This window comes from Pinus tabuliformis, chromosome 1_2, assembly GCF_031772625.1.
Source record: "Pinus tabuliformis cultivar Carrire ecotype Pingquan chromosome 1_2, CPIR1, whole genome shotgun sequence".
Classification (NCBI taxonomy): domain Eukaryota; kingdom Viridiplantae; phylum Streptophyta; class Pinopsida; order Pinales; family Pinaceae; genus Pinus; species Pinus tabuliformis.
Genome location: NC_142298.1, coordinates 406,153,468 through 406,168,377, shown reverse-complemented (window position 1 = coordinate 406,168,377; position 14,910 = coordinate 406,153,468). Strand labels below are relative to the sequence as shown.

Sequence of the window (14,910 nt, the reverse complement as noted above, 5' to 3'; positions counted from 1 at the left end):
GTTGAATCTCGACAACTTGGCCATCATGTGCAGTATGATGGAAAGCCTCGTGGATGTGAGATTCCACGTGAGCCATATGAGTCTCAAAGTTGTCCATACACTCCTGGAGGTGCCTATGGTTCCTTCTCTACATGGTCTGTCTATCCAAAATACATCGTTGATTCCTTCGAATAACTATCAAGAGACCCACCAACTGAACATTGTCCTCATTCTAATCTTGAGATATTTGTTCTATTGTGTGTTGCAACAAACAAATTTGCTCCTCAAGTGAGTCAAAGGGAGCTGCGAGATCTAATTTTCCCGGTGAATTATGCGCAGGAGGCACCATCTCCCCTTCTTCCTCTTGTTCTCTCCTCTTGTGATTTCCTCCTCCCCTCCGAGGATGGCCTTGTTTCCTCTGCATGGAGAAAATGTGAAAGATTCCTGGACTCTTCTTAGGCTTGGTTTTTTGCTTTTGTAATCCTGAACTCCGGGTGGCTGGTTGATTAACACACCCCGATATTCATGCCGAGTCAGTGGTGGGCAAGGGAATGCTAAACCCAACTATTGAAACATCAACCGAAAGAGGATAGATTGATCCCTGACTAGAAAGAACAAACTTGTTTACCACTGTGGAGCGGATAACAACCTTTCTTCTCTTCCCTTCAAATTTTGGCCACATTTCTCGTAGAGGTGTGATATTCTACCACCTAGGCTGAGAGAGCTAGCTTCTTCCTGACCCCTTCCATGTGAATTTGTGTATCGCCCCTCCCAGTGTCGGCTTCCTATCCAAACTACAAATAAAATTAGTCACTCGACCATGACAAAAATAAATAAATGTTACTTGTGAGAGGGCCTGCCAAGAGGTAGGGTTGGCAGTTGCTTCATCCCCAACATTGGGAAGAGTTCATTCTCCTTCCCTCTTCACCAAAGTTTCTCCGAGCTTGACACTCGAGTCTTAGGAAATTTGTCCACTCCAAGGGTTGAACAAGAGAATTGCATAGGCAATGAATACAACTATGGTCTAGTGACTGCAACACCACCTTAGAAAAGAAAGGGAGCTGAGGGGATATGCCTTGACAAAATTGCTAACAAAGCAAATGGAAAAAACCATATCTATGCACAACAAAGCCTCTAATGTTTCCTCTCCCATGCTTAAAACTCTCTCATCCACACCAAGAGGCTTCTCCAGATCTCTACCCAAGGTGCATTTACTATGTCGCATCCTTACCATGTGTCAGGTGTGGTGAGAGCTTGCTACTTGTCCAGCTGGTTGCCTTGAAAAACACCCCCACTGGGAAAGCAAACTTACAATGTTATTTGCAATGTCGATTGTGATTTCATTACACATCTCTGTAGAATATTCTGAAATGTCATATTTGATCTTTAAGAAACGATATCTAACCTTCTCATGTGTCTTAGACAATTTTATAAGAACATAAATAATATGTGTGTTCGACACTAAAAATATGTCTCATACTTTGCCAATCACCTCATAATTTTCACCATAATCAATCCGATCACAATATAGATATATTTGTACACCTTCGTTGCTTTGTATATCTTTAACATACCATGAAATTTTTGTTTTATTTATTTCTTATGTCATTTTCTATTTTGAATAATCTTCGATGAATTTGAGAGCACAGTTGCTTGACTTTTACCATGTGTCTCACAACGGTTCCATTCAACAATATTAATAGAGGGTCTAAATGCAAATTTAGATGTTGCAATTGTTTCCCTTGATCTAGAAAAGTTCACAAATACCTTTTTTGTTATATTAAAAAATAAATAAAAATTATTTATACCATGAATTTAAAAAAAAGTTAATTATGTTAGTAATTTTTTAAAAGTAAAAATCATGGATGCGGGTGAATAAATGCGTTGTCATAGCGCAGCAAAAAAGGGACGGCAAGTGGCGAAGACAACTGTTCGGCCACGCTTCCCTCCAGAACTCTACCGTAGGAATTTATGAAGATTTAATGCAGTGCGCAGGACGAGGTAGACTTGCTCTGTTGGTTAAGATGATGCTCTCGGATTGCTTCCCCCATACTCATTCTCCTCTGAATCTTATCTCTCTCCCTGATGCTGCAGAGCCGAGCCTGTGCACGACTTCAGGGAGAAGAGGCCAGCCTGATTTGGACGAGACTGCCCATTTCTCGCTCAATCTCCTTCATAGCCTACACTCTGATACTTCAGACCTTCACCTTGGCACTGATCTGAATACCTCTGCTCCTTCGGCCCCCTCCAGCAATTCCACCCCTGTCTTCGCCCTTCCTCATCCCAGTTTATTCCATTCAAGCTAGTTTAGCATGCCTCGGTTGCGCCATCGAATGCGCTGCCGGAGGGGTGGCAGTAGAGGCAAAGTAATTCGGCCTCCATCCCAGTCCCACTCGGAATCTACCCCCTCTGCCGCTTCTTCCCCCTCTTCTGCAACTCACTTCACAGGACGATATCCTACCACCCACAGCGGACGAGGACGCGAGCAGACGGAAGGTCCAAGGCGTGATGTAGAGGCCGTGCATAATTGCCACAATTTCTGTAGCATTCGAAGAAATACCTCAAAGCACATATGCCCCAGCTAGCCATATCCCGAAGAAGATAGTTGCAGGCAAAAGGAAAGCCCCTGGCATTAACTCAGGGGAACGCAGAACTCAGGAGGACGCTCCAAAACGCAAAGGTGCAGATCATGGAGGAAATACCCCAACCCGAGCCAAGACAATGGAGGAAGCATCGAGAGTTCAACAGGTTGCGGAGGATGAGATGGAAGAATACAAATGTTTGATCGTCGAAGAACCTCCTCACTCCAATGACACTTAGTTGTTCCAAGCTTACCCTCCTGCCAGGTCATGAGCTCACGGATTCCCATGTCAGTGGTCCATTTTGTCGTTTCCTGTGTGAAAATGTTGTCAACGGTCTATTTTGTTGATTACTGTATGCAATTGTTGTTAAATTTCAATGTGAAATCTGATAAATTGTTCCAGACTATAACCCCTGCGTGGGCAGCAAACATTTCAATTTTGGACTGGTTTCCCCATTGCGGGTAGTCAATTTTAGAAATAGATTGTTAAACAAAGCTTATTTTGAGATCTAAACTACAGAGGTCGGTGCCTCCTTGTACCATTTTGTTATATCAATAGATTTTGACATATTTGACAAAAAAAATAACAACAAAACATCATAACATCCAAAAAAAACGTAAACAAAAAATAAATACAACATAAAAAAATTAAAACTAAAACAAAAAATTTAAATAAAAAAACATAAAATTATATTTAAAAAAAACAACATCAATTTAAATAAAATTTAAAAACTAACAATTAAACAATTAAAAAAATACAAATATTGAAAAATGATTAAACTTTTAAACTAACAAATTTAATTTAATAAAATAAAAAGCTAAATTTAATTTTTAAAAATCAATTAAAAAACATAAATTAAAAAATTAAAATAAAACAACAAAACTATAATATAAATCTAAAAATAAATAAAATCAAAATTTTAAAATTTAAATTATAAAACATAAAACTAGAAAAATTTAAATAAGAAAATTATATATATATATATATATAACAAAAGCAAAACAAAAACATCTGATAAAATTTGAGTTAGAAGCTTAGGGAACCAGAGAGGAACTACTCCATCTATGACAATGTGATGCTCACCATAATGGATGTTTTGGCAAAGTTCCAACAAAATTTGGTGAGTGGCGGATTTGTGGTTAGGACTGGCCGAACAATTTACAGTATTTCCTCGAACATAGGGGCCTAAATGAGAGGCAATAGAAATGGGTGAGCAAGATACAAGCTTATGATTTTGACATTGAGTATATGAAAAGAAAAACAAATATTATTGTTGGTGCCCTTTCCAAGAAACCAGTAGCATGTCCCCTTATGGAGATTTCAGCTGATTGGAAATCACACCCACTAATGGAATATTCCAAGAATAAGTTTGCTTGTGACTTGATGAATGGTCACATTTGGGATGACAAGTACAAAGTGGTAGATGACATTATCTTCTACAAGGATGGAATATATTTACTCCCTTGGCAGGGCACCGTGGATACTAGAAAACTTATAGGAAAATTAAAGAGGTTCTCATGGAAGGGCCTGAAGGATGATGTGTTGCAGCATGTGAGAGAGTGTGTAACATGTTAGCAGAACAAGTCAAAACATACTCATCCTATGGGCTTATTACAATCTTTTCTTATTCCATAACAAAAGTGGGAGAGTGTGTTAATGGATTTCATCACAAGTCTACCAAAGGTGCCAGGTCAAGATTGCATTAATGTAGTTTTTGATCAATTGACCAAATTTGTGCATTTCTTAGCAATTTCATCGAAGTATAAGGCAACCCAGGTGGCAGAGTTGTTCTTTAGGGAGGGGTTTCAGCTCCATGGGCTACCTAAGTATAGTGTTAGTGATAAGGACATTGAGTTTCTCAATGCATTTTGGCTAGACATTAGCAGGCTTGGAATAAGTGGTTGTATCTAAGAGAACATTGCTACAACACCACTTACCACATGTCCATTAGTATGACCCCATTTTAAGCATTGTATGGATTTGATGCTCCATTTATGGATTTGGCATTTAGGGATAACAAGGCCCCTAAAGCCAAAGATTAGATACAGGAAAACCATAATATCCTTAAGATCCTTAAAATATGTAGGCTACTCATAACCAACAAAAGGTGTATGCAAGAAAGCACAGGGTTGAGCGCAATCAAGAGGTAGGAGACTTCGTTTTCTTGGGGTTGCATCCATACAAACAATCTTCTCTAAAGAAAAGTGGTACAAAAAAGTTGAAATTGTGCTTTTGTGGTGCCTACAGAGTAAACAAGAGAGTTTGGGAAGTACCTTACAAGTTTGAGCTACGATAGGAAATTAAGATTCATAATGTTTTTCATGTTTCCTCAAGAAGTAATGGGAGAACCGTTTATTACTTTAGCAAAGTTACCCCCTCTAGACAAGGACAACATCTAGTATTGATCCCTGAAGAGATTTTGGATGTCAAGGAAAGGAAATTGAGGAGCAAAGTGATCAAAGAGCATCTTATCAGGTGGAAAGACTTGCTAGTAGAGGATGCTACGTAGGAAGGAGAGAAGATTTTGCAACACCCTAATTTGTAGTTGCTTGAGAGTAAGCAATCTCAAGAATGGAGGAATGTAATGTCCCTCTCCAAATGATCGCTCCAGGAGAAGAATTCGGTGGCTTCTTTATTTTTTGTAAGCTATAATCAGTCAAAAAGGGGATTTGTTTACTATGGTATTTTTTCTTTTCGTATGATGGTTGGGTTATTTATTTAGTAAGGGATTTTACAATGGTATTAATAAACAAATCTATTGTATTCAATGAATTTATTTGTTGTGACATATTGTTTTGGGTATATTGATTTGTCTGCTATGGTATTTTACTTTTGGTATGATGGTTGGGTTATTTGTTTAACAAGAAGGTATTTGACAATGGTATTAATAAACAGACCTATTGTATTGGTTGAATTTATTTGTTATGATATATTGTTTTGGGTATATTGGTTGAATTTCTTGTCTAGAAAGAAGAGATTTTACATTTAAGGAGTGAACATTAAAGCTTATCTATGTTAAAGACAAGATATTGTAAATAGACTATCACCAAATGTTAGACACCAATTTTTGCTTTGGTTTAAGTGTTTAAGGTTTCCACTCCTATATACCTCCCTCAAACTAAAGCTTTCCCATGAAACCCATAAACTAAACCTTTCCCATGAAACCCCCTCAAACTAAAGCTTTCCCATGAAACCCATAAACTAAACCTTTCCCATGAAACCCATAATTGGTTGCACCCTCACCCCACCTCCACTTGCACCTTCATGTAGAATAGCCCTTTTCCCTCATGAATACAAGTCTCTTCCATATTTATCTTCAATGATATCGAGTTAGCATACTTTTTTTTATAAAAAGAAATAAAAACCCCAACCTCCATTGACTTAATATAAATTTAAACAATTGAACCATAAACCTTATCCCCTATACCCTTACTCAACGTGACTTAGAATACAGGCATCTTAATTTCCTTATTATAAGAACCCAACCCACCAATGCATGATTTTCCATTTCCTTGTTATAGGAACCCAACCCACTAATGGATGCTTTTCCTCTTTTAGGATAAAGTCCTCTCTTTCTTGAACATTTTTATGAATTTTTTTTTGTATAATTAAAATATATATAAAAGATAGTTGGGATAAATATTATTATCCTCATCACTACCAATTCCAACATATAACATTAAATTCATTATAAATATATCTTACTTTAAATATTATTATTTGAAAAATCCTCGCACATGTAATATTTAAGCTCATAATAAATATATCTTTATAATAACGTTTGAGTATTGTTATTTGAAATAAGTTTAGTTATTAAAAACATATATATTTTTCATATAAAATATAAAAATATTTTTAAATTAAAAATTATATATTCAAATTTATACCATATAAATCTCTTATAAGTAAATTAATATTTGGGCTTGGAGTATGATTAAAACTGTTTCTGATTGGCTAAATGCCTTTCTTTTTAAGGAAATAGATTAACAGCCAAGACCCAAAGGCATCCCCCAGTAGTGAAATAGATTAACAGCCAAGATCCAAAGGCATCTCGCAGTAGTGGAAGCATGCCAGTTACGACCCCTAACAAGGTTGTGTGGTTTTCTTTGAATAAGTAGTGGAAGCATGCCAGTTACCACCACTAACAGGGTGGTGTGGTTTTCTTTGAATATCGGTGATGACTCAGCCTGCATTTGCCGATAGCAACCAGAGAGATAATTATCCTCACTACTGTTTTGACCACTGAATTATGATAAGTTTTCCCACCCATATTAAAATACTAAACTAATACTTTATACTCTCGTTTTACTTTTTCCTGTCAGTCCTTTGTTTTACAGATCCTCTGGATTTTCATCAAAAACTAGTTTTATCCATCGGCCGTCGTTCCGATTTCTTGGTATCATCTTTATTTAATCTCTACACAGATTATCTTAACGATACCTGTAAGTATGGAAATACCATATGTTTAAATGGTTCTGTAAAAGCACGTCAGTTTTTCCTCGTTGGTATTCTTTTAGGATTGCGGTTATATTTATCTCTGACCCGAGATTTCTACATTGGAATTTCTTTTAGTTTTAGTTCTTTAAAATCGTTATGAATATTATAGATATATTCAAAATGATTGTATTAAACCTATCAAGTGTCTGTAAAATTGCAGGTGTTGTTGAATCATGAAACTCATAGAATATGATTCAAATACATGTCGTTAGGAAAAAAATATGAGAATGCAATATGTAAAGAAAAATCTCAATAACACTAATCCTCAATAAGTGGTGCCAATTCAAGAGTAATATTATATGTTTGGAATATAAGCCTGTGCATTTTGAAGGTTTTTTTGTGCCTCCCTATTAATCCAACACTTCAATGCAAATTAGACTCATGGTAGACCTGGGTTTGTATGTTTCACTGATATAAGTTCCTGTGCCAATGAAAATTGGTAAGGCCATAATATTTCAGCATGTTTCAGCATTATATTTGAATTCTATTAACTCAAAGAGTCAGAAACTGTATTTAAAATTCCACTAACATTACAACATGGATATAGCTAGGTAGATAAAATCGCAACGTCTTTTTATTTTTATATCCATGCATGAACAACATTGGGTATTTATGGTTGCCCAAAAATAATGGGTGTAACCCCTTTGGGGCAGTAGAAACTCAAACTATACAACCATCATGATCAGGGCACAAATAAGCTACTATTCAGAGGAGATCAAAATTGATATAGGACATAAACAGTATCAACAATGGCAATGGCCAGACTGTTAATAGCTGAGAATCCAAACTCGGTTAGTGATGGGAAAAAAACACTCCTAAACCACAGTCCAACCGACTCACTGTTTCATGCTGGGAATGGGAGGAGGTGATAGAGCGTCGGACCTGGTAACCCCTGCATGCAGCAACAATATTTAGTTCCCGTCACCATGCCTGAGATCAAAACTTATTAAATGGAACGATGTTTGTGAATATGATGATGATGACAGATTTAAGATTCCTGTGGGAAGGAAGATTTAAGATCCTTGTGGGAAGGGTCATTAAATTGTAGGGCTTCAGGAGAATTTTCCACAGTAATCATCTTTTCAGACAAGTCTACATTTCCAATTCTTCAAGATGAATCCAGTTAAGGATTCGAAAAGGGAACTTCTCTGAAAAGATTAATACTATGGCAAATTCTCGGGCAGCCCTACAAAAGGGAACTTCTTATCCAGTTAAGGATTCGAAAAGGGAACTTCTCTGAAAAGATGAATACTAGGCAAATTCTCAGGCAGCCCTACAAAAGGGAACTTCTCTGAAAAGATGAATACTATGGCAAATTCTCAGGCAGCCCTACAATTATGATGATGTTAGCTTACCAGAAGCAGCAGCAGCAGCGGTGGCGTGTTTTACTTGGTGATATTCCTGACACAGAGCACAGCATTCCAATAGGCAATGAACGCAGAAATCAGACCTGCTGTTCCCAGGAAGCTTCAACTTCTTTCTCAGTCTTTCTCGGAATCCACAGGAATAACAGCAGTGCAATCCAACTAGTGATAGCAAACAATAGATGCCTCCATTCATCAAACATGCAACTGTCAATGCTCAAAAAACAACAACAACACAATACCAATCAATCAATTCATACAGCCTTCCATTATCTGTATCTGAAACATAAAGTATTAGAGCTATTAGTCTTACCCTTGGATCCATCATTTACAAACTGAGCAACTCTTCCAAATATGATGCATGGTGCAATTGCTGTCATACAACCTGCACGACTAGAAATTCATCAATGTAATTTTCACGGTCAGCAAGGAATGAAACCCTAGCTAAGGTTCAAGAAATAAGGGTTGCATACATGTGCCCTGATCTTTATGGCAGTCGAAAATCCCAGCCTTCCACGACTGCCAATAGCGTTGAACCGTGAATGGATAGCTGGCGTGCTGGCGATGCAAGGAATAGAACTCGGAACCTCCAGGTCTGTTAAGAGGAGGAGGACAAGGCCTTGGAGGCGTGCCCTCTGGTTCGAGACTGCGAGGAATATGAACACCTTCTACATCGAATTCACTGTCATAGCAAGACAATTCAAGCTTCTTCTCCTTCTCCATCGTATGTTATTACACTAATTCCCCTTTTTTATTGAATTCAGCACTAGTACTGCTCATGTATGCAGCAAATAAATAAATGGAGAGTTGCCATCCAAACAGCATCGATTTTTCACGGTCATCTGTCTTAAAAAGGAGGGACACCTGAGAGATTCGGGCGCGAGTAGTATCTCAAAGATAGACAGAAACTGAACAGCATTCATTGTTTATAATGATTATATTACAGCAGGAGGACGACGGAGGTCTCAACTGAACCGACCCCTTGTCTTGTCGGCTCATGTGTTAGTTGCAATAATAATATTCTTAATCATATTCCTTCATTCAGTTGGCGGCGGTGGCACCTCACAGTAATGCCGCCGGAAACAGCCATGAAAACTATCCTGTCCTTCTCAGTTCACTAGTTTCAGGTCCGGTCCTCTTCATAATGAGGAGAATATTATGTGATTTGGTTTTTTTGGAATATTTATTTTTAAAATTTGTTTTGAAGGGTATTTGTTAGTGCAAGAGGATATAAGCAAATTTTATTGGGTTTCTAGAATTTTGGTATTTGAAATAAATTTGCAGTAATCTTATAAATATAAAATTTGTTGGAATTTTTTTAATTGAATTTTTTCAAAAAAATGAATTCGTAGACATAATTAAAGATTAAAATTTGATTAAAAAATTATTTTATCAAATTTTATTTAAAAATTTTCCCAAACTTATATTAATTAAATTAACTCATACTTTACAAGTAAAAATTATCATTTTGACTTTTTGACTACAGTTCTTAAGTCAAAATTAGATGTTGATCAAGATAGCCGTTAGAGGCTCTGCTCAGACTATTTAGCATGCAAAGTTGGATCTGTTTCTTCAACTTGTCCTGAGGATGAGCCACAGTGGTTGGTTCGAAACGCGTCGGCAAATATTTCTCTTTATGTGATTTACGCCCAAGTTCTACTTATAAGTAAAATAAAATGCTAACTTAGGGAAATTTGCTAAACTTGGAACCATATTTCCTCATAGGTTAGTGTAATTATTTAAGAAATCAGAATTCAGTCTTTACCATGAAATTTGGATTATATTTAAAAATTTGAGAAATTTTTTTATTTTTTATATAACGTTTTAAACACTACAACAAAGCTCATCATCATGTCACTGGTTTTAACAACAAAGCTCATCATCATGTCACTGGTTTTAACAACCAAGCAAATCATCATGTCACTTGTTTTTAAAAGTCTGTTCAGATTTAACAAAAAGGTGGAAGATCCTTTTACTTACCAAAATTGAACTTATATAAGGTTGGAAAAGTTTATAATATATATAAGGTTGAAATTCAGTAACAAAGCTCATCATGATGTTATTTGTTCTAGAATGTCTCCTCAGATTTAACAAAAAGATTTTTATGATCATATTAATTGAAAAAATTAAATTCAGATGAAGAAGGAATTACTTATTTTTTAAAAAATTTTAAATAAATTTGATTAAGAGAATTTAAAAATACAATTAATTTTCTTCGTATATATTTTATCTAGTATATATTCAAAAATATAATTTAATTTATAGAAAAAATGATTTTTTTTATGGCTATTTTTCTAGTTAATTTTAATAAAAATAGAAAAATTTTAAAAATTTGAGTTTAAATTGTTTCATCTGTATAATTTGAGTGTACCATGCAGTTTTTCAAAGCGTTGAATCTATTTATGCATTCAAAATTGTATTTTAAACAACAAATCTTGAAATTGTGTTGTACCAAAATTCCAATAAAATTTCGTCTATAAGTTAGACTACACCTATAATAAAGGTTTTAGAGATTGCTATATTTATTATTTTTTTCTTGATATCAATATAATAAAGATTTTAGAGATTGTTGTATCTATTATTTTTTTTTCTGGGACACTTTTTTTTATCTAGATTGCAGATTCTAAGAATATTATGAAATAAAAACATTACAGATTCTAAGAATATTATGAAATAAAAACATTACGGATTCTAAAAATATTATGGAATAAGACTGACACTTTGCTCATATCAATCTGAATAAAAAATATTCTTAAAATCTACCGTCTAAGTTCAGTGTTTTTCATTCCCTTCAATTCGGCAGCTAATTTGATAATAAATTTCAGTAAAAGTTGAATAGCCCAACCAAATCGCAGACAGCTCCATTATTAAACCAGTAATCCTGCTCCTTTGCCACTTGCTGCTAGAGTTCTTGAGTACCTCCCAGAGGCATCCATATTGACGTCTCAAGGTCGAAACTCAGGGCGTGTGGGACGTCGTCATCAATCCACTGGGCTTCTCATGTAATAATGGAAGAAGGCGAGCATGGAGGGAATGATGGGGAGATGTGAGGCGTGATGAACGCGTGTATCAGAATTGTTTATGAGGAGTGTATGGAATTATGGAGAGTGGAGTTGGCGCTGCGTGCGTGCTGCGTGAGATGATGGAAGTTTGAAGATTATTTCATGGCGTGTGCGCGTGAAATATGTGCTCTGGACTTCCTGCTTCGTTTCTCTGATTGATTGATTTGTGTTGGATCATGCAAATGTCTATGCGCCATCGGTTGCAGCACTGTAACATAATATTGTCGTCCGAATATTCATGAATTGCATCGTAATGGGGGAGTCTGCTTCTATTTTATTCACAGTTGTCTCATAATATATTTGTATATATGGAGATTACTAGGTTTAAAGTCCAAGGAGAATACCATATTCAACTCTACGTTAATAGTAAACACGCGCATTCATTGTTTTCTACTATTATGATGTTTATGTACATTATGGTAAGGTATTGTGAGCATGTGTGCATTCATTCATAAATTTTTGTTTTTTTCATCATTTTTGGAATATTTTGGAATGGGAAGGTCAAGAATGGGTCAATATCCATTACCATCCTAGGATCCTAGTTCATGTTACTTTCACAAATGTTCAAGTTACGAGTAAATATGTTATGGGGTTGATGTAGATCACTAAATATGAAAGGATGCTTAGCATGTTTGTAAACATGAGGAATGGGAAAGTCAAGAATGGGTTAATATTCAATATCTATTACCATTCTAGTTCATGTAATGGGTTAATATTCAATATCTATTACCATTCTACTTCATGTTACTCTCACAAATGCTCAAGTTACGAGCAAACATGTTATGGGGTTGATGTGACCACTAAATATGAAAGGATGCTTAGCATGTTTGTAAGCATGAGCTTTAGTTCCACAACAAATTATTTGTTAAAACTAAATATCTATTTTTTTCTATTTCTTTCTATTTGTTAATGCATCAAATAACATAATAAGCTTCTTTCATATTTGTAGCACACAATTTTATTAATGGAAAGTTCACCATAAACCATAAATTTTTTTCGTTTTTCTATGTTTGCATTACAGCTAATGTGTAATGAGAGACCATTATTAACTTGCACCTACCCAATAGAATATTCATGATAACGACACAACCTTCCTTAAAGACGTAGAAAAAGCCCCAACCAACTTTCTCCAAAATGCATATGTAAAATTGTATCTTCTTGCCACTTCAAGTGGTGATTACATGCACAAAGAAGATGATACCACCTGCTAAATATCAAGATGAAGAGGAATTGATGATACCACCTGCTAAATATCAAGATGAAGAGGAATTAATTGTAATGTGTTGAAGTAAAACCTCCTAATTTTTTAAAATATAATTCGAAAAAAGGAATATCTGGATCCATTATAAGACTTATCAAAGAAGATAAATGCTTAGGGTTAAGGGTTGCAAGGTAAGGTTAAATGTCTCCACTACTTATGTTGAGAATTGTAAGCCATTATGTTACCTGCAATTATGATTTCCATAGAATGAAACTAGCAACCACTACTCACTTGGTTATCCTTGGATGTTCAATCATGTTATAGAGCATGTATGTGTCATTTGTAGCTTCAGACGTTGTCTACATTCCCATGATCAAAGTAAAAATAAGAATTTGTCTATAAGAGTCCTCCTTAATTGAGAAATGCATACAATACTTCACATGTCTTGACAAAGTACAAGTTTGGCATATCCCAAAGGCTCAATGAAAATATCAATGGCATTATCAAAAATATCTTCATGATTTTCCATTAAGGCCACTCTTATGGTTACTCTATTCACCCTCCTTCACAAGTGGATTCTCTTTACTTATGCTCAAAACTACAACTTAGTTTGGGATTTCGTCATCATGGACTTTATTCTTGAACTTTCTACCCCTTCCTTTTGTACTTGGGCAAAAGCATGGAGTTGGGTTACACTTTTTAGCAAAGCGAGGGTGTGTTTTGGTGAAAAAAATGATGCTTTACTAAGCCTTTTTAAGCGCTTGATCGAGTAATTTTTAAGCGCATGATCAATCATTTAAACAAACCCTTGATTGAGCTCCTTTCTAACTCAAGTTAGGATCTTGATCGAGAGTAGGGCTCGATCGAGCTATATGGTTCGATCAAGCCTTATTTCTTATTTAAAAACCCAGGACGCAGTCTGTGCAAGCCGATTTGCAAAGACTTCAAGTAAGGAGTTCGACAAAGGATTTCTAAGCTCGATCGAGATGGAGAAACTCAATTGAGTTGCCCATTAACCCCGCTAACGACCCAAAGGCTCAAGCCAAGGTAGTTTTCCTGTCTTTTTTGTCTCTTTTATTTAATTTTTCTTGCAAAAAAACAAAAGACCCACAAAAATCAACCACGAAAATCACCATGAAAACCACACAAAAAAAAAATCTAAGAAAACCCTTGAAAACCATTAAAAAAAAATAAATAATAAATAAATAAAACCCTATAATTTTAATTTTATTTTATTTCAATAGCATGTTTAAACCTATAATTTTAATTATATTTTATTTCAATAGCATGTTTATTATGAATATTTTCTATGCTAAAAGCTTTATTTTTTAATTATTTTATGTTTTAAAGATTTTTCTTTAAAAAAAAAATGATTTTTTGTTATTTAAAATGCATTTTAAATTTCTAACAAATTTGACCAAAAATATGCCAAAACAAAAACAACTAAACTATAATCAATAAATAAATAAAGTAAGAGCTTGTGATTGACATGATGAATATGGTTGCCCATGGTGAGCCTCTATTAAATAATATATATATATATATATATATATATATAACAAGCCTCAAGGGATGGCTCACTTGGTCAAGTTCATGTTGCTAAGTACCTCATCTATCAGGAGATCACGGGGTCAAATCTTCTCGAAGCCCTTCGGGTTGATCTACGTAGATTTTCTCGTGGATGTAGCGGTCACTCAGAGTCCGTGAACCGCCCTTAAAAAAATTAACTATGTCATTATAACTATAACTATAACTATAACATTTCTCTCACACACATATATATATAACATTTAACATAGTTTTATAAGATTGGTGATGCTCAACAACTTTTTAAGACTTGACTTTATTTATAAACTGTAATTTTCTTTAAATTTTCCACTACTCATATTTGTAGAATTATTTTAATTTAATGATATGGCAACTATATGTCTTAGTTCCCACCCTTATTAAATTTATTAGTTGAGTAATGATTTTGTAACTTACACTTCCTATATTTTTAGCTAACTATATAACATAACATAGTGTATATATATATAGATAGATAGAGAGAGAGAGAGAGAGAAGTTCAAGTTTCAACAAAGCATCATTGGTACATACATTAAATCCATGAGGAAAAGTTCATTTAAGGTGAATATAAGCATTTTGACTATCTTTCTAATTTGTACCATATTGTTTCACTATGTAGTGTGTTGTACCAGAAACATTGTCTTCATGTGCTTGCACCT

The 14,910-nt window shown here is 35.0% G+C and overlaps 1 protein-coding gene across 1 annotated transcript; it reads right to left on the bottom strand.

The window, feature by feature from the left end:
* Nucleotides 1–7,894: 7,894 nt before the first annotated feature.
* Nucleotides 7,895–9,145, bottom strand: LOC149206060 (protein PLANT CADMIUM RESISTANCE 7-like). Its single transcript, XM_089397577.1, has 4 exons — nt 8,896–9,145; nt 8,736–8,807; nt 8,414–8,629; nt 7,895–7,950 (listed from the first exon to the last, which is right to left on the bottom strand). The coding sequence occupies exons 1-4, from the start codon at nt 9,143–9,145 to the stop codon at nt 7,895–7,897; spliced, it is 594 nt and encodes a 197-aa protein (XP_089253703.1).
* Between the last annotated feature and the right edge of the window lie 5,765 nt (nt 9,146–14,910).